Source organism: Daphnia pulicaria, chromosome 10, assembly GCF_021234035.1.
Source record: "Daphnia pulicaria isolate SC F1-1A chromosome 10, SC_F0-13Bv2, whole genome shotgun sequence".
In the NCBI taxonomy this organism is placed as follows: domain Eukaryota; kingdom Metazoa; phylum Arthropoda; class Branchiopoda; order Diplostraca; family Daphniidae; genus Daphnia; species Daphnia pulicaria.
Genome location: NC_060922.1, coordinates 2,220,080 through 2,238,075, shown reverse-complemented (window position 1 = coordinate 2,238,075; position 17,996 = coordinate 2,220,080). Strand labels below are relative to the sequence as shown.

General features: G+C 42.4%; 2 protein-coding genes across 2 annotated transcripts; one reads left to right on the top strand and one right to left on the bottom strand.

The window, feature by feature from the left end:
* Positions 1 to 90: 90 nt before the first annotated feature.
* Positions 91 to 4,590, top strand: LOC124313991 (activated CDC42 kinase 1-like). The gene is made up of 13 exons (XM_046778924.1): positions 91 to 210; positions 278 to 427; positions 498 to 740; positions 806 to 1,005; positions 1,064 to 1,196; positions 1,255 to 1,344; positions 1,409 to 1,461; positions 1,532 to 1,617; positions 1,676 to 1,767; positions 1,829 to 2,085; positions 2,208 to 2,347; positions 2,423 to 3,638; positions 3,772 to 4,590. The coding sequence occupies exons 2-13, from the start codon at positions 317 to 319 to the stop codon at positions 3,866 to 3,868; spliced, it is 2,718 nt and encodes a 905-aa protein (XP_046634880.1). The 5' UTR covers positions 91 to 210; positions 278 to 316; the 3' UTR covers positions 3,869 to 4,590.
* Positions 4,591 to 9,950: 5,360 nt separating this feature from the next.
* LOC124314023 (ski oncogene-like) lies at positions 9,951 to 17,012 on the bottom strand. The gene is made up of 5 exons (XM_046778974.1): positions 14,790 to 17,012; positions 12,757 to 13,246; positions 12,409 to 12,521; positions 12,230 to 12,322; positions 9,951 to 12,133 (listed from the first exon to the last, which is right to left on the bottom strand). The coding sequence occupies exons 1-5, from the start codon at positions 16,284 to 16,286 to the stop codon at positions 12,077 to 12,079; spliced, it is 2,250 nt and encodes a 749-aa protein (XP_046634930.1). The 5' UTR covers positions 16,287 to 17,012; the 3' UTR covers positions 9,951 to 12,076.
* Between the last annotated feature and the right edge of the window lie 984 nt (positions 17,013 to 17,996).

Genomic DNA, 17,996 nt, shown 5'->3' with positions numbered 1-17,996 from the left:
GTACGAACAGCTAGCGCTACTTTATGGATGCGGCCAGGCTTGGAAGTTTTTTAACGCCATCTATCAGTACTTGATCAAACACTTTATTTATTTACATTATGGTATCAAACGAACCAGTCGATCGATCTGAAACCGTTGATTTCCTTGACTGACCAAATAGATAGTCTTGACGGAAATATGTCGTAACTGCTGCAGCTTCCCACTTTGTTGGTAAATCATGTGTTGCTTTCCCTCCAGTCAAAGATTGTCAGCCCTTTTCCTGTTGACAACTCCCTAGTTGTTAGGTTGTTGTTTCGGCTTTAAAACAAAAACAGAAATGAGCGTTGGAATCGCTAATAATAATAATACAGAGCTCGCGCTTCTCCATCAACTACTTCAAGATGTTGAGCTGTCTCAGTTTTCTAAAAGAATCATTGAAGATTTACAGGTAATTATTAATTTATTTCAGTTAGGAAATACAGGGTGTGACCATTAATGAATTGTTATAATTTCAACAGATTTCCAGGGTATCCCATTTTGATTATGTTACAACAGATGACCTCATGAGCATTGGCATGGGAAAGCCAGCTGCACGTAGGCTTCTGGATACAGTAAAAAAAAGAAAAGGCACACTGAAGAAAAAACTAATACAAACCTTTATAAACCAAAGTGCTAACAAAGATGCAAAGAATTTAGAAAAATTAACTGGAACTCAGCAACAACAAAATTCTAGTAGTCTAACATGTTTAATAAAAGAAAGTGTAAGTGATATTTTCCTTATTGTTATTCCGACAGTACATTAATCAATATTTGTATTACTATTTAGGAACTGAAAATTGGGACACAACTTGGTGATGGATCATTTGGGATTGTGCACAAAGGAGAATGGAATCGATCTGATGGTGTGACAATACCTGTTGCAGTTAAAGTACTTAAAGAAGACTTGGTTCAGCATCAAGCTGTTTATGATGATTTTGTAAGAGAAGTAGAAGCCATGCATTCCTTGCAGCACCCATGCCTCATACGGTATAAACTCTTTTCTGCGTACATTCTGTGACTGCATTCAAATGACTGCTATCCTTAGGTTACATGGTGTTGTATTATCACACCCCTTGATGATGGTTACAGAGCTTGCCCCATTAGGCAGTTTACTGGACTATCTACACAAAGAGTGCTCTCATACATCTATTTGCTCTCTTTGGCAATTTGCATCTGAGGTAAATTTATCATATAACACTATTCAATGATAAGTAATTTTCTAAACTACATATTTAGATTGCTTCCGGAATGGCTTTCCTTGAATCTCGTAGGCTGCTTCATCGAGATTTAGCCTGTCGTAATATTTTCCTTACCTCTAAAACACAGGTAAATCAATTAAAAAGCAATCAATGTTTGTCTCTTAATTTTATTTTTTTAAATTTCGTATAAGGCCAAAATAGGAGACTTTGGTCTTCTTCGCCCTTTACCTCCTGGCTCGGATTGGTCAGTAGAATTGATTAATTTGAATTTATTCAAATTATTTTATTAATATTATTATTCTATTTTCTTATAGTTACGTCATGACTGAACAAAGACGAGTGCCGTTTCCTTGGTGTGCTCCTGAATCCTTAAAGTCAAGACAATTTAGTCTTGCTACTGGTAATTATTTTTCCGTCAATTTTCAAGAATACCGTTTTTTATCATTTGAATTTGACAGATGTCTGGATGTTTGGGATTACGTTGTGGGAAATGTACACATTTGGCGAAGAACCATGGGCTGGTTTAAGTGGACACGAAATTCTCAATAAAGTATTTTTACATGAATAATTCAAAACATTTGGCGAAAACAAACACTTTATTTGTCGTATAGATCGATAAAAAAGGCGAAAGATTGATTGATCCTCCTGCGGCCCCTGAAGTCATTTGCAATTTGATGCATCGTTGCTGGGCGGCCAATCCCGCAGATCGCCCACGTTTCAGTGAAATCGTAATCGAATTGACTTCACAATCTCCAGTAACAGTGCGCTGCCGAGGTGAGGACCGACAAGAACCTCAATGGGATGTACCTGTTGGCGCATCAAAGCTAGAAGTTGTTGATGGAGACATCATTGCTGTCATTGACGGAAGGTATGCAACAGTTTTTTAAATTATTTATTAAATCGTTTCTATCGAGAGAATCGATCTTTAAATTAATTGTATGTATATGTTTTTCATTCTAAACAAATAACTCAATTTTCCTTTGCATACAGACCGGATTTCTTTTGGTGGACTGGACAAAATCAGCGTACGTCTGAAATTGGCATTTTTCCACGGTGCTGGACTGAGCCTTTGCGGAGGCGTAACGGCGATGACATAAGTGTACCCCTTAGACATTCCTTCATTCATACTGGTAAAGTAAACTATAAAAACAAAAAACAAAAAAAAAAGTATTACTCAACCGCAACAATGAAAATTCCGTTTTCAGGTCATGGAAGTTCTGTTGGGCCGTCTTGGGGAAGTCCCGCAGCGATTGACGAAGTCTACTTAAGAAATCCAATGGAGCCAGTGGATATACTCAAAATGAAAGATCCCACGTCTATAGAATCTCCGCGTCGAGTAATTGGAGCAGCTGTAAAAACGAAAACGCAATTCAATTACTTTCGCTTGAACGATGACGTGATGGAACCTCAAGGTGGTTCTGCAAGTCCAGTTTCGATGCCAAACACAAACCAGCCAATCTCTTCCAGTTCTCGGGAAGAGTCGTTGTTGATTGATCTCTCTCCCGACACGCCCGTTTCGACCTCAGCTGCCCCAACGCCCTTGCCTTTCTACCAGCAGCTGATCGAGCCTTTGGTGGCCCTTCCTGATCAAAATCGGCTCTACGCTAATTATCCATCACCCTTACCAGCAGCACCTGATACACCAATTACTACCACAAGCCTGGTGACATCTGCAGCTGAATCGGTTTATAGCCCGCATTATTATTCCGAGGTGCCCCTCGAGCCTACTACCCCGACGTTTACTCCGCCGCCGAGTCAAAACACATCACCTGCACGACCTGTCGTTACGGAGGAGTTGAAGAAAAAGCGAGACGAAGCTTTCGACTGGTTGGGTCAAGCACTAGGGGAAATGACGCTGAGCCAATCAAATGGAAGCAATCCGCGAAATTACCAGTGCATCTCAACGGTTTCCGGGCAGCAACCATCTAAAGCCAAAACTGAGCACGTCTACGGTTTCGAAGATGATTTTTCCGTTGCCATGGGATCATCCGTCCAAACAGCGACGGTAGCGAGCACGTCATCTGCCAACGGTTACCATCGCATTCAGCAGTTGCAGCGCCAGAACCAGGATCAGACTCAGGAGGCAGCTCGACAGCCCATTTATCCCAAGCCTGGCATTTGGACAGATGAATCGTCGTCGCTGTTGTATCCTCCTTCGTGTCCCTCATCACAGCAGATTTATGCGCTTCCAGGGCCGAGTAGGATGTCTGCCGTCCAGACTGCCCATGTGCGTCCCTTCATGGTGGCCATCAACCCGTCCGTGCCACATGTCGACGATGGTGGACGTACCTCTTCCCTTTTGAATCAAGTGGAGCTTTCTACGCCTTGGGCCAGCGAAGCGGAAATTAAGCAGGCTTTGGTCATCCATAATGGAAACGTATTTGAAGCCGTTCGCTTTCTCCAGGTCGAAAAACTCTACCGGTAAGGGGAAAATGAATTAGTTTTCTTCTCTCTGACGTCTAGTCTGCTGATGTTAAAACACCTGTGATGCAACATTCAATTTCTCGTAACCGGCTCCTTCATTTTTAATGGTTCTTTTTTATTTTTCTTCCAGACTGGGATTGTGCTCCAAGGCCGTGTGTGTCAAGGCGCTCGAGGCCACTAGCTGGGATTTGGAAAAGGCTGCTTCTAGCCTGTTGGATGCCGTTTAGAAGAGAAACATATTTTTTTCTTCTTCTTTATATGTTTGTTGGTTTTCCATTGAAATGTGCCACTCGTCTGTTTCAAAGCGAGTTCAACGTTTGCCTGCCGCAATTTTTCTTTTTGTATACAAGAATCTCGGGTTTTTCTTTTTCTTTTCATTAACATGTTTCTTCGGCATGCCGTCGGCCGGTTGATCGCCTGCCAATCGTGTTATTTATGGTTTAATTTTTGGCGGAGTAGGTCTTCTTCGACGAAGAAAAACAAGCACAAAAATGTGAATGCTCTTTTGATCCTTTTGATGTCTAACATGTATTTTTAAACCACAATCTTTTCCTTCGTGATTCATTATTCTAGAGTTTGGAGGAAAAGAAGGGAGAAGAAAAATTCAGGGAGCAATACTTAACCGTGTATTGCTCTCCTTGGTCGAAAACCGCAACCTGCCGACTTGAACAAGGCTGTACATTGTGCGCTCATTTTTATTTCATTTTCTTAACCGTGGGTTTTCTTTTTTTTTCTTTTTTCTGGTCTACGTATCGTTACCTAATGGGGATACCGTAATAACCAGAAGAATTTCTGTTTAGAAGGGAGGGTTCGTTGGGAACGGTTGGCTTTCTCTTTAACAAAAGAAAATGTTTGAAAGATTATTACCTACACATCCGGGCACCAACAGATGGACTATTATGAAACACATATTTCGTGCAACTTTGTCCGAAACAATTGGGTAGACACACACAAAAAAGAATTTTTACGACGCGAGATGAGCCCAGGATAGTTTGGTTTTCAAATAGGCAACTGCAATGTTTGTACCCTGTGACACCCAGCTGTCTAGACAATGCAGTCGTTTTCGGTTCGCTATTTCCTTTTTTTTTCATCCATATAATATGGCATATAAAAGTAGAGATGGAATAGTCGTGTGAGCTCTATCATGGAAATGTGTACGTGTTTTCTCTACGTTTTGATACAACATGACAATCCCAGGGCTTGTGTAAATTATATGACTCGGAATAGACACACAGTCCGCCGTTAAAAAAAAAAAATAGTTCTTTGGACGAAATATGATTGGTAACAATAACCAAGGAATGTCGTGGGAATAACACCCCCAGAGTATATATTGCATAAATCTAAACACACAAAAGGGCCCTTCTTTTATTTTCTCACAAATTTAATGCGCCCATTAATCATTTAGGCTCCGGGATAAAAATCCCGACACGCGAAAGCCGCAGTTAAAACAGAGACTTTGTGTGTTTTCTTTTTGGCTCGTTTGTAACTAACCATTATTTCCATCAAGCTCCCAAGGAAAAATGATTAGCCTTACCTTATTCATCACACATTTCGTGTATTATAGAGTTTATTCAAACAGTTTACCTTAAAAAAAAAACACTGTATTAATAAAACTAACAACAATAATGTGAATCAATCGGTGGTAAAAATGATCATCCCGTATTTGAAAAACGGAATTGCTCGTTATTTGTTGGAATTGTTAATGTCCCGGAAGAGTACAACCCGGGCAAAATACGTGCCCACATAATATGTGGTGATGGCGGTTGGGCTAAGACCATATAATACTCTGCGGTCAGCTTGCTGCTATATACGCCACTGATAGTTTCCTATACATATACTGCTGGAAAAGAAAAAAAAAAGACCTGCCCATTTGAGGATTGGGGTTAGACAGCAGTGCTGGCTTTGCCGGCCGGCGTTTTAACTGGCTGGAAACAATCTGTGCTAGAGAGTGTAGCTGTTTCTTGTACACGTAGTACATAAAATCGTTTGTGTGTGCAGTATGTAAGATCTATATATAGGCGGGGTTTTCACATCATGCCGGATTATCCGGGTGATCCGAGTCCTTTGTGTGGAAATCTCCATCGCAGTAGACTATCGAGTAGCGTTGCAAATTTATGTTTAAAAAGACGAAATAAAACTAAATTCAATCATTTGGTTTTTCGAAAACGTGATAAAATGAAATAAAAAATTCGTTTTTTACAGTTAATTACAAGATAATAAACTGGAAAATATTCAGTTTATTATTAAGTTTTAACTTTTTCTCAGACTGGTCTCTGACATTTAAAAAAAGAGATTCTCTATGCCTGTATCGTGGCAGGCGCCTGCCAGCTTTTTACACCGCAAAATAATTCACACACTCAAGTTTACAAAATTAAGACAAGCATACCTGCCAAAATAGTAGAATGACCGTTGTGAAGTGCACAAACTATTTCCTTGTAGGTTTTATCTATAATTTCTAGTATTTTATCACACTGTCAAAAATTTAAAGGATAAAGACGTTTCAAGTATCGTTCGCCGAATTGTTGTCTGCAATCTGTCATGGCCCAGTTTTCCATTTGCCAGATTGTGAAAATGAGTCGAAAATTGACTAAAATGATTGGGTAAAAAAATATTAAATTAACAAAGTAAATCAAATAAAACCGAGCAATACGATAAAACTAGATTTGCAACGCTACTATCGAGTCTACGTCTGGAGATTAATACACAAACCTAAATGTTTGTTTGGAATGTCTGGTAGTACAAGTACACATTTCACGTCGATGGTCGCTGCCAATTAGAGCGCATTCCGCGACGAATTGATTTTTAAAAACGATCGATCAAATATTGGAATATTTACGGGTCGTATATTGATGCAATAATGCCCGAAAACCGGCTCTTGGCATATTTGATTGATTTTGCATGTCGTCACGAATTTTCCTAATCAATCACCGCATCGAAGCGGGGCTGAAAGTTCTCATGAGAGAGAGAGAGACGATTGAACGTCGAGTCTCGACTTATTTCGTAACTTTATGTTACGATGCAATCAGGGATTGTGTGATGTTCGAAGGAAAGCGGTTTTTTCCTGAACTTTTTTGAAGAATCTTCTTGAATTAGGTTAAATAATTTAAGTCCAAATTAGTCACGGATCAATATCGTCGTCCATGAGGATCCTAGACCTCGAGAGTCGAGAATATACCCCACATATTTCTTCGACTGTTAGGGACATTTTTCCGTTTGGAGATCCGCTTCGGATTGATTTTTAACGACCTCCAGACTTTCGTTGAACATCCAAGCGTCATGCAGTACGAAGTTAACGACCTACAACCTAGGTCCTTCTTATTTTTGGCCTCGTTTAAAGAATAGAATTCGAAAAAAAAAAAGGCTGACGGAGGTTTCAAGTTCAAGTGGGTTAACGGTACCATATTATGCACACACACACTCCTCCGAGGACGAATAGGGCTGCTGCGCTGGCGCTAGGAATATTATAAGAGAGAAGAATTTTATGACGATATTTTTCCTCTCTCGGACTTTCACCGTCTCTGTGTGTGTGTTGCTGGCGGTGGTTCAAAACTCGGAGGGTCCGGGTTCATGGCCTGAAAGAAAAAGAGAATAAAGAAAAAGGGTCAGAAAAAGGTATAGAGCCTGGTGGTGGTGTGGCTGCTGGGCTTTCACAAGACACACAAATTTATTGCCCGGTGATATATCGACTTTTTTACGACCTAGGACATGAGAGAGCCTGGGACTCTGCTGTCTGCTGACAGTATAAAAAGCCTGTCAACCGGCGCGATGTTAGTGTCATAGACAGGGGCGAGCGCATGTCGACGAATCTTTTTTTGTTTGTTTATTCTCTCTAAACACAAAACAGACTTTGTCTTCTTCTCTCGCATTATTCAGCGAATCGTATAGAAACCCGCGACTTTATTGATATTCCGTCGGCGAGTGCGCAGCAGCAGCGACGACGGGCTATCATGTCAATGACCACATGTCCAGGCTTCTTCTTTGTATCCACGTTCGTTATTTCTCTCTAGCTCCTTTTGCGGTCGAGCAATGCACAGATTTGTCGTTGATTTGCTGTTTTATTTCGTTTTATTTTGTCTTTTTTGTTTCGCTATATTCAAAATAGACCGCGACCTATACCTGTGCAGAAAACACTCGCCCTCCTATACATGGACGTGGACGGAAATACATACGTTTTATTTGTGCACGTTTTTCTTGGCTTTTTTCGTTTTGTTTTAGACGCCTCGTTGTATAAAAAGAGTGGAGAGCTCACACGCGTTTGCAAATGCTCACGTCCGCGGGATCCGAGTTTCCCGTCACATTTGGCCGCGACACACGCACACACTCACGCATCGTTTGTCTTAGGACCTATAATCACCACTTTCATTTCACAGTTCTTAACTTTGTCTTGTTTTCTTCTTCTTCCAGCTCCCGTTAGATATATTTCACATTTCCAGCAGTGTACGAATATAGGACGACAGACTCTGTCTGTCTCTGTTTGGGCTGTCGAGAATTTAGATGGTTAAAAATCCGTTGATGAAAGAAACCGCAAATATTGTGTAGTACTGCTCCTCCCTTTTTTTCTTGACGGCGTTCCAACTGGTTTATTTTTCCGTTGCTGTCAAGCGAAAAAGAAAAAGAGAGTCAGTTGGTCGGTTGCTACTGGTCATCATCTTTTCTTCTCGACAGACACTTTTTTTTCCCTTCCATTTTTTTTAAAAAAAGAAAGAGAGAGAGAAAAAAAAATGACTATTTTGGTGCTGTTGTGTGTACATGGCGACGGCAGCCATTTCTATAATACTCACGTTGGTCGGTTGGGGGAGTCTCGATATAGATTATGGTAGAAGCCTCTCCGGTTTTGGTACCGCCTGCACACGACAACAAATACAAAACTGCAGCCGAGTACAACTGCCAGCATTCCTTGGCTCAATTTTTATTCACGTTTTTCTTAACTTTGCTCGGGTTTTTTCCCCCGCGAAATTTACATGATAGCAGATCGACATTAATAATATCTGACATTTGCTCGTACAATGTCTGAAACGTTTCCAGATTGCAAAATGTTATTGGTGTAGTAGTAGTAACTCAAACATTCCCGACTTGTTTATAATAATCTTTTTTTTTTTCAAAAAATGCCGACCGTCGACCGTCCCTTCGCCGCCGGCTTCTTGACCGACGTGAACTGAAATTGAAAGACGAAACTCTTTTTTTTTCTTTAATTTTCTGATTTTTCTTTTTTATGTAATCGCCAGCAGACGGGCCCCACAGTGTTTCCATCAAGAGTTATGTTGCTGTCTACCATTTCACAGATGCAAGATGGAATCAAATGCTAATCTAATTGAGTAAATAAATAAAAAGCGTTCGGAGAACTGGAACCAAATCAAATATTAAGCGATAGTGTATAATTGAAAAAGATGGATTTTGTGTTGTGCGTCTGCTGACATTTGGTAATTCCATCTGTCCCCAACCTCGGCATGAAATCATTTCGTTCGGGAAAATTCGTTTTTCTTCTTCTTTTTTTAGTTAAAAAATAAAATGGGAATCAATGTCCATCAGTTGGAGATTTCACGGTTAAAGTAAGAAAAAAGTCGAGCAGATCCGGATTATAAATTCTGAAACGACCATCAGGCAAACTGTTCCAAGTCAATTGAAAAGATTTATTTTAGTATTTTTTAAATATAGCTTTGAACGGGGAGGGAAAAAAAACGAATAAATCCCAACGAACCGAGATTATATCGAATCAGATTGTCAAGAAATAAAGTTCAACAGAGCATCATTTCCGGAGCTTCAAAGTCTTATTTCTTATTTTTTTTTTTTTTTTTGGGGGGGGGGGATCAGCTTTAAATAAAACTTCTTTCGAGTTGAATTGCTCAGCCATTCAACCGTGCAAAAACCTGCATTTCTCTAAATTGGCATTCGAGTCTTGTGGTATGAATAAGTTGGTACGTTCGAATAAGAAAAAACCCCAAAAAGAATTTCTCTTTTTTTTCTGGGAGGGAAAAAAAGAACTACTTTGAAAAGTTGCCAAGTTGAAAGTTAATTTTTAGCAGCTAGCAACTCCCGACTGTCTGGAGAAATTCGACGACCAGAATTTTAATAACGGAAGGCATTGAGTTTTATAAAGGAAAATTTAAAATCAATTCTTTTCTTTTACCAAATGTCTCTCGATTTGTCAACCGATTTTTTGGTGATTCCGTCTTTGAGTTCAATCGAGTTACGTTTTGAAAGTGACGCACGTTACAGGGATTCGAGGAGGATCAAACGAATTGGATTACAACCAAAAAAGTTTTTTTATAAAATAAAAAAAAAAATATGATAGACGAACAAAGAAAAAACTGCGTTCCAATTTCAAGTCTATTCAGATTTTTTCCTTTTCTCTCTCCAATATTATCATTGAAGCGAAAAATCACAAGTTTTTATCGGGCTGAAGAGGAAAAAAATCATTCCAATATTTTATAATAATAATAATGAAAAAAAAAGGATGGATTTTGAAGCGGAAACATCATAAATGCAGTATAGACATGAGAGAAAGAGATTTAAAAAAAATACAAATAAAGAAATGAGTCAATCTCGTCCTCTTATTTGTGTTTCTTTAATGAATAATATCGACGATTTACTTGTCATTCTTTCTTTATGTTTCAAGTGTGTGTCAATAATAAAAAAGAAAAAAAAATAGAGAAGAGTCAGGACAGAAGAGAGATTAGCTTGAACAAAAGAAAAATTATGTCACAATTTTACATAACACCGGTAGAAGCGCGCGCGCACGAGAGATGTGTGTGTGTGTGTGTAATGTGTACAAAATTGTCTCTGGGCTGGCGGTGTGGTGGTGGAGGACCGTTTCCTTTTTTTCACTCCGATTTGTTTGTTTTTGTTTTCGTATAGAAGGGAAAATTCAACAACAATAAAAAAAAAATGAATCGATGATTTTTCATATCAACTGAGTTGCCAGTGAACACATCCGACATAGTAATAATTTTGTACTTTTTTCCTCTCTTTTCTCGCAATTTTTTTTTCTCTGGTTTTCATAAAAAGCTTTCCACCCATACGCCCAATCTCCCAGTTAATTCGGCCCCTTTTTTCAACGAATAATTGATAAAAAAACAAAAGAAAAACAAACAAACAGATATATATATATATAATAATATGTATATATATGTAGATAATATAGATATATCGGACCATTATCAGTGGTGGTGCCGAAACAAAAACGCGCTCAGGTGTGGCAGTCGATCCCTTGGCAGTGAAACAGACTTGACACAAACATGTAATGCACGCTGCTTAAATTTTTCTTTTTTTCTTCTTTCGAAAATTGTTGTTGGTTGTTCAAATGGGCACATAACATTGGGGAGGGCAGGGGGTGGTTTTTTTTTAACGTGTCCGCGGCTCTAATGAATATTTTTTTTTTTTTATAGCTAGGTTACGTAAACTATAGATAATTTTTAAAAAGTGAACATGAGACAGATAGAAAAGAAGAAGCTGGGGGACAAGAAACATTTTGTGTGTGTGTGTGTGTGTGTAAAGGGGGGGAGAGGTAAATTATTATTTTCTTTTTTAACATTTTTTAAAACCCGGTCGGATGTTGACAATGTTCGCACAAAAAAAACACCACAATCGTGGAGGAGGTGGAGGATGAGCCAACATTGGGCTCGGCTCAAATCCAATCACAATTATTATTATAAATTACACACAACCAGGTCGTAGCCGAATTGAGCTGACACACAACTTTATCACCCTCCGATTTTGTCGCCTCAAAAAAAGGGGAAAAATAGAGCATCATCATGATCATGATCCAATTTCTTTGAATAGCTACTCCACTAAACTTCCCAACTTCTTCTCTTGTATATACAGTCGATATCGTATATATAATATATAAATTGTTTAAGAATTATAGATAGATAGAGAAGATAAGATGTATATCAAAGAATCACTACCCCCCATTCAAAAGGTAAACTACTGTTTTTCTTTTTCTTTCAACATTCTGACGATTTCGTCCAATAGTGTCTTACCCTCGTCTCTTTTTGTTTGTTTTTTTTTTTCGTTTCATTTTAAGTAAAGAAGAGAACAAGGAAAAGAGTTACGATAAGGGAGACAGGGCCGGGATTACCCACCCAAGAGGACGCTCACGCGAGCTTAAGCACACACACTCACGGGCAGGGCATAGTGTGTCTGTCTGTGTGTGGGGGAAAAGGGGAGGGACTTGGGTGTGTGTGTGTCTGTGTGTTTGGGGGATATTGAACAGAGTCCTTCTCTCTCTCCTCTTTCTAAAGAGATTGGCACGATTTTATGTGAGGCTTCCGCACAGCTCATTTTGATGGCCTCCCCCCCCCCCCCCCCACTTGTCACCGACGCGCAGTCGAGTTCTTTGCACTTCAAACTACACACACACACACACACGCAACCAAAAACAAAGAAAACGGGGGAGGAGGAAAGAAAAAAGAAATCTCAAATCGAGAAGATGAAACCTAAGTAGATTTGTACTTGGTGCTGCTACCATCGCATTCCGTCAAATCTGTCCTCAACTGCAAAAGAGAAAGAAAGAAAGAAAAACAACAATTAATTTTTCGTTTCGAGTGTAACGGGGAATTTGGGGTTTTAATTCCAAAGGGTTTCCTCACCTTGAGAACAGCGTTGTTGGTTGTTGTTGGTGGGTACTGCTGCTGCTGCTGCTCCTGGGCCCAATTGAGACGGAAGCACAAGCGGCGAAATGCCTGTGTGTGAGAAAAAACCAACAAATACCTCAGTAAAGAGTCAGAAAGAAAATAGGAGGGGGGAACTCTTTTTTAGGGGTTCGTACCTGGAGTACCAACCGGCTGTTGGCCGAATCACATCCTCCCCTTGTGAGAAGCTCTTCAACTGAGCTGACTTCTTGAGCCAGATTAGCCGGTAGCTCCCAGACTTGTTTCTCATCTGCACATTAAGAAATGCAAGGAAAAGAAAAGAAACAAAAACAAAATAAGAAACGAGATTATTTAATGAAACGTGGGCATCAAGATTGTGTGGGTCGCATTTCGCCCCATTGACTGCGATTAAGGTGACATCACCGGACCCGCCAGGACATGGTTTACACGTGTGCGGCGTTGTGTGTACGTGTGATCTCTCTTATGTTATATAAAGAATAGAATGGACAGCGAGAGGGTCGTACCTCCATTGTGAGACGGTATCGATTCAGAGTCTTCCGTGTCGGTGCTGCTCAATTCAATTTCGGGGTTGCCGACCGACGACGACGGCGGCGGCAAAGGATCGGCGGCGTAGGCGTTAGGTGGAGCGGCAGAATGGAAAGCGAGACGGGGCGGGGCCAGCAAAGCCACATTGGGCTGTCCGGCCTTATCGTGCGGGATTCGCGATGAAGTTTCCTGGAGAGGAGGAGGAGACTCACGCAATCCATTGCCATAGGCACTACTCCCGACACTGCTGCTGCTGTTGTTGTAGACGGCGGGGTGGAGGTGGTGATGATGATGGTACCCGGTCGACGCCGGATCGTAGGGCGTGGTGACGGCTGGCGATTGGCGACCGCCATGTTCTTTGTACCTCTTTGCATGGTGCTGGTGCTGGTGGTTCTCCACCATTATGTCGGCTGCAGTGGTTGTTGCCGCCAGATAGACTTTACTCATTTTCATGGGCTCCTCGGCCGTCTAGTGAAATCAGAAAAATGCCATCAGATTGTAATGCCTTGGCTGGGCAGCAAAGGCGGGGGTGGACATCCAGATATATATTTCAGTGGAAGGAAGGGGGCTCATTCATTCGCCGAGGGTCACAAGCTCGACGTGTTTATGTGTCCATGGCGGAGCATACAATATCCGCCTCCAGAAAGAGAGAGAGAAAGAGAGAGAGAAAGAGAGAGAGTTGGCATCGATTTTTCTCCCCCCTTCAACATCCATGGTAGTACTGTACTTTTTCCCAGCCTGCCATCAAGACAACAACGACGTCATCTACTACTTCCTATGCTCTCTTTCCTCCCTCTTTGTGGGTCGCTATAAGAGGGAAAGAGGAAGCGCTCCGGCTCCTAAGCGATCGATGAAGCCCTTCGTTCTTCTGCTTCTTCATTCGACTGTCACCGCCTACGCTAGCTAGCTCTCTCTCTCTCACTACTATAGAGATCGCGACTAGAGGGAAAATGTGTTTTCATTTTCTTTCCCGTCTTACTTGGCTTTGACGGCCTTATTATCAAGTTTCGACTTGATGCTAACCAGATGGTAACAATTAGTGAGATCTTCCTTTGTTGACTGGCCTAGGAAAATAACGAGCTTCTTGGCGCGCAAAGTCCGACTTTAACTACTTTCCAAGAAAATGATTATTACGAATCGGCCTATATATGGAAGGCCTGCGCTTTCACAGTCTCTCTCTCTCTCGAAAAAAAAGTTTTCCCCCGCCTCTTTTTCGAGTAGGAGCTCCACCCACAAGTCAAAGGCAAAGTCTTGGCCGCTCACCTCGTAAAAAGAAGAAGAAGAAGAAAAAACGGTTGAGGTGCTAAGGGAAAATAGAAAAATGAACCCTCCGCCCCCTATTTTCAATCGAATAACTTTAAAAGAAGAAAAAGAAAATTCCCGACTAAAATTATCTCGCGTAGAAAAAGTCGAACAAATGGCGTCACTATCGACAGACTCTCCTTTTGGGGGGTAAGAAGTTGAAAGAAAAGAAAGAAAGAAAAAAGTCGTACGTATACGTCGTGACTCATGTGGCCCCAATTCAAGGAACTTGGATGGTGATCAACTGCGCAATTACCCGTGGCGTGCGTCGAAATGCCCCTCTTCCTCATTATCTTATACGATTCGCCTACAGTTGGAAATGTGTACTCCACAAATTTTCTTATTCCACCAGAGGCAGGGAGGACGAGTTATCGTTGATGAACGTGACTGATTGACCACTACGACGAGACCATAGTCAACTGGCTCAAAAACAAACTAAAGGAAACTAAAGTTACAGCCATCCAAACTGGATCTTAACATTGTCCGAGTCAGTTAAAAACTAAGTAAAAATTATGTTCCAGACTTTTGGGGGAGCATAAAATGTCTGACCACATTCCTGGATGATAATAGTTTTTTATTTTATCCATTAAGCTAAAAAAAATTTCTTTTTTCAGTAAAAAAAGGGGGATTCATTAGCTGTCAAACAGGAAGCCCGCTCCGAGTGTGTCTGGTGGGATTTAATGGGCAGTTAATAACAATAATAATCTACCTGGAGTTTCCTTTTAACGGCCACGACTGCTGCCGTAGCGGCTGTCGATGAGGAACAACCAAATCGATTCTTAAACTCGTCCAGCTGATGGAGGAGAACCTCGTTGGATTGCTGCGGCTGTTGTTGACGACGGGCCAGAAGGAGGTAGGCCCGCCAGTTGGTCGAATCGAAACCCCAATGGCATGTTCGATTTTCCACCGAACGATGGGCGTGACTAATGAAATCAGCGGGACTCAGAGTCAGACTGCAGTCGGCACACTCGATGCACACTGCGTCTGGTGACGTATACAATTCCGGCTTGCACAAACCCTCGCACTTGCCGAAGCATTGGTGGTAGACGCGGAACCAGGCCTTGACGTTGCTGCTGCTGCTGTTGTTGTTTTTGCTACTACACCGGGTGGTGGTGTTGTCCTGGCCTTCTTCATCATCCATAAGAGTTTCCGGTTCCTTTTTGACGACGCAATCCTTCATGGAGACTTCAGAAGGGCCCGAAGGAAGAGCAGCAGCAGTAGTAACAGTAGCCGGCAGTTGTTGAGCCGGCCCTGTTCGATGCGGTTCGGGAGCGGATCCAGCACTGACTTCGTTGAGCCCGCGACGCAGCAAGGCGCTGCACAGCCTCTGGGCGTCGGTTTTGGTAATGAGCCCGCAGCTGGCGGCAGATCGGGGCAGAATGGCCGGTGCTGCCTTGAGGCTGTCGAGCTGCTCGGCCGTGCAGCGGGAGCAATTGATCTGCAATTCGTCGCAGACGGCATGAATTTGCATGACATAAAATTGTCGAAGGACCGAGTTGAGGATTTGGGGCAGGCAAAGGCGCGGCTCGCCACCGACAGTGAAACAAGCGATCGGTTGGCCCTCCAGCTGCGTCTCATTTCGTTCAGCGTGACTCCAGCCTCGATCCGCCGCGCTCAAAATAGGGAACGATGGTAGCAGCAGCGGTGGCTGCACTGTTGCTGGCTGCTGCTGCTGCTGCTGCTGCGGTGACGAGGGCAGAAGCGGTTTGGTTGCGGTCCGGACTGAGGCGGCAGCGGCTGCTGCTGCGTCGCGATTCGAGGACAAATCAACGGCATCCTTGTCCTTGATTGTGGCATAATAGGTCGGTCGTTTGAGTTTCAGCACTTTGAACTCGTCGTACTCTGCGTGCTGGCCGCCGCCGCGTGTCGGCCAGCAGTTGTCGTGCAATTTCTCGTCAATGGGTTCGCTCTTGACTCGGATTTTACAGGGAGCAGCAGCAGCAGCAGACGACGACAGATCGGCCATAGACGACTTGACTGATGTGGCTACCACAGGCAGAGGTAGATTGGGGTATGCATAATAAACCAGACCTGAACCGGCTTGTTCGGCTCCGTGTTCCGGCCCAGCCAGGATTCCATTGGGTCCCGACAACGAGCTCGAAGCGGCCGATTGGTAAGAGCGTAGAACTTGCTTCAGGTGTGGACTGGGATAGGCCGCGACCGAAGCGCCTCCAGTGGCAGTTACAGACGACGGCGACGACATCATATCCAACAAACGACCTTGAGAGTCTCCCCCCCACTTCTTCTCCTTCTCGAAAACGACTTTCGACAACAATGTTAAATCGATCGTTTAATTCGGCTCACTTTCTGTGTATCAGAACCAGAAAACAATTGTAAAGGTGACTTGGCAAACCAGGATCAAAGTAGACGCCAGAAGGGATAAACTTCTTCTCCAAAAATAATGGCAGTTCTCGAAAATGTTGAAGAACATGTAACAACAGTGAGAGAGAGCTCCTCGTCTAGGCGATTCTCCTCACACACACACACATCCACACACAACTTTTTTTTGGCTTCCGAGCATGTACACACTCACACACACACGAAAGAGAGATGGATACACATAGAAACTCTTTGGGGGCGAACCAACAAAAGAGAGCCAGCCAGAAACGCCAGAAACAAGATCACCTTTTAGTCGCAACTACTAAACCATCCATGGTAGTAGTCGAGAGAATGCCCTCGACAACGGCAATGAACAAGGCCGTAACGTCATGGCCGACGTTCTGACTTGTGTGTGTGTGTAAATAGACGTTCGATCACATTGTTCCAACTAAACGGGAGAATCTTATTCTTGCGCTCAGATTTTTATCAGTTCACTTTTGGAGGAATGAAGCAACCAGAAATACATACACACACACACAGAGAGAGACACACGTTACGTACTTGTGGAAAGTCCACTTAAACCACCTTCTCACGGCGGATGTTCACTCTAGACTGACACAGTAGGCTAGACGACTAGACTGCCGCCTATGAGTACGCCCGTCTCGCCGACACGGCGGCGGCCATTTTGGATTTATCCTCCTGGCGGTGAAATCAAGCAACATGGATTTTCCCAATATAGAACAAAACAGAAGGGGGATGGGAGGGTCGAAGAAAAGTTTCGGCAACCTGACGGGCGCACACGCGATTAAACGCCCTAGACGAGAGAGAAATTTCCAAAAAAGTTTTTTCTTTTCTTTTATCTATAAAGAAAATCTTGTTCTCCCCCCCTCTCCTTTCTTCCACCAAAGCCAACATTCTATTTTCTTTTTAATTTTCAAAATGGTGGAGCCAACAACGTGACTAGTCTCACAAGTCGGTCGTCCTTGTGGCCACCATTTTTTTTTAAATGGGTGAACTGGTATTGGAGAAACGGGCAAAAAAGGGCCTCCCACACCACCAGACACTGTGAAAGAAAGATGGCGTCGTGTAAAAACTCGTCTCTCAGCTGTCTGCTGCTGCTGCTGTAGTGCAGCCGGATATTTTTCAATCTAAGGTCGCCGACTCGCCGTCGTTCGTCGTCGACGGAAAGTCAAGATTTTAGGCGCCAAAAATTTTCTCGCCCTGACCTGAATAACTTTTTTTTCTTCTTTTTCTTTGCACGTGAAAAAATATATGTATAATAATAATAATTCTGTCAGAGTCTCTCTCTTCTTCTTCTGGTTATTAAGACCACGACGACGCGCTGAACTTTCTAAATACATTATTCATCCACCATCTTTTTCTGTTCCTTTCTGATGATGATTTTTGTTTCGTCCGAGGGAGAAAAATACCTCGATATAACACATTCACAGACGTAGATGGATGGGTGTTCCGCTTTTTTCCCTACCGAAACGTTGTGTTTGTGTCGTCTCTCTTCGGGCGACGTGACGTCACCGAGGCGCCGCTTTTAAAATTGGGAATAAATATACAGGGGAGGAATTCTTCTGTCGTCTGCACA

Coding starts and splice junctions, on each gene's coding strand:
- LOC124313991 (XM_046778924.1), top strand. CDS start 317: ATGAGCGTTGGAATCGCTAATAATAATAATACAGAGCTCGCGCTTCTC. Junction 1,006..1,063: donor CAGCACCCATGCCTCATACG/GTATAAACTCTT, acceptor TGCTATCCTTAG/GTTACATGGTGTTGTATTAT. Junction 2,086..2,207: donor ATTGCTGTCATTGACGGAAG/GTATGCAACAGT, acceptor CTTTGCATACAG/ACCGGATTTCTTTTGGTGGA.
- LOC124314023 (XM_046778974.1), bottom strand. CDS start 16,286: ATGATGTCGTCGCCGTCGTCTGTAACTGCCACTGGAGGCGCTTCGGTC. Junction 12,522..12,756: donor GATACCGTCTCACAATGGAG/GTACGACCCTCT, acceptor CTTAATGTGCAG/ATGAGAAACAAGTCTGGGAG. Junction 12,323..12,408: donor ACAGCCGGTTGGTACTCCAG/GTACGAACCCCT, acceptor TCTCACACACAG/GCATTTCGCCGCTTGTGCTT.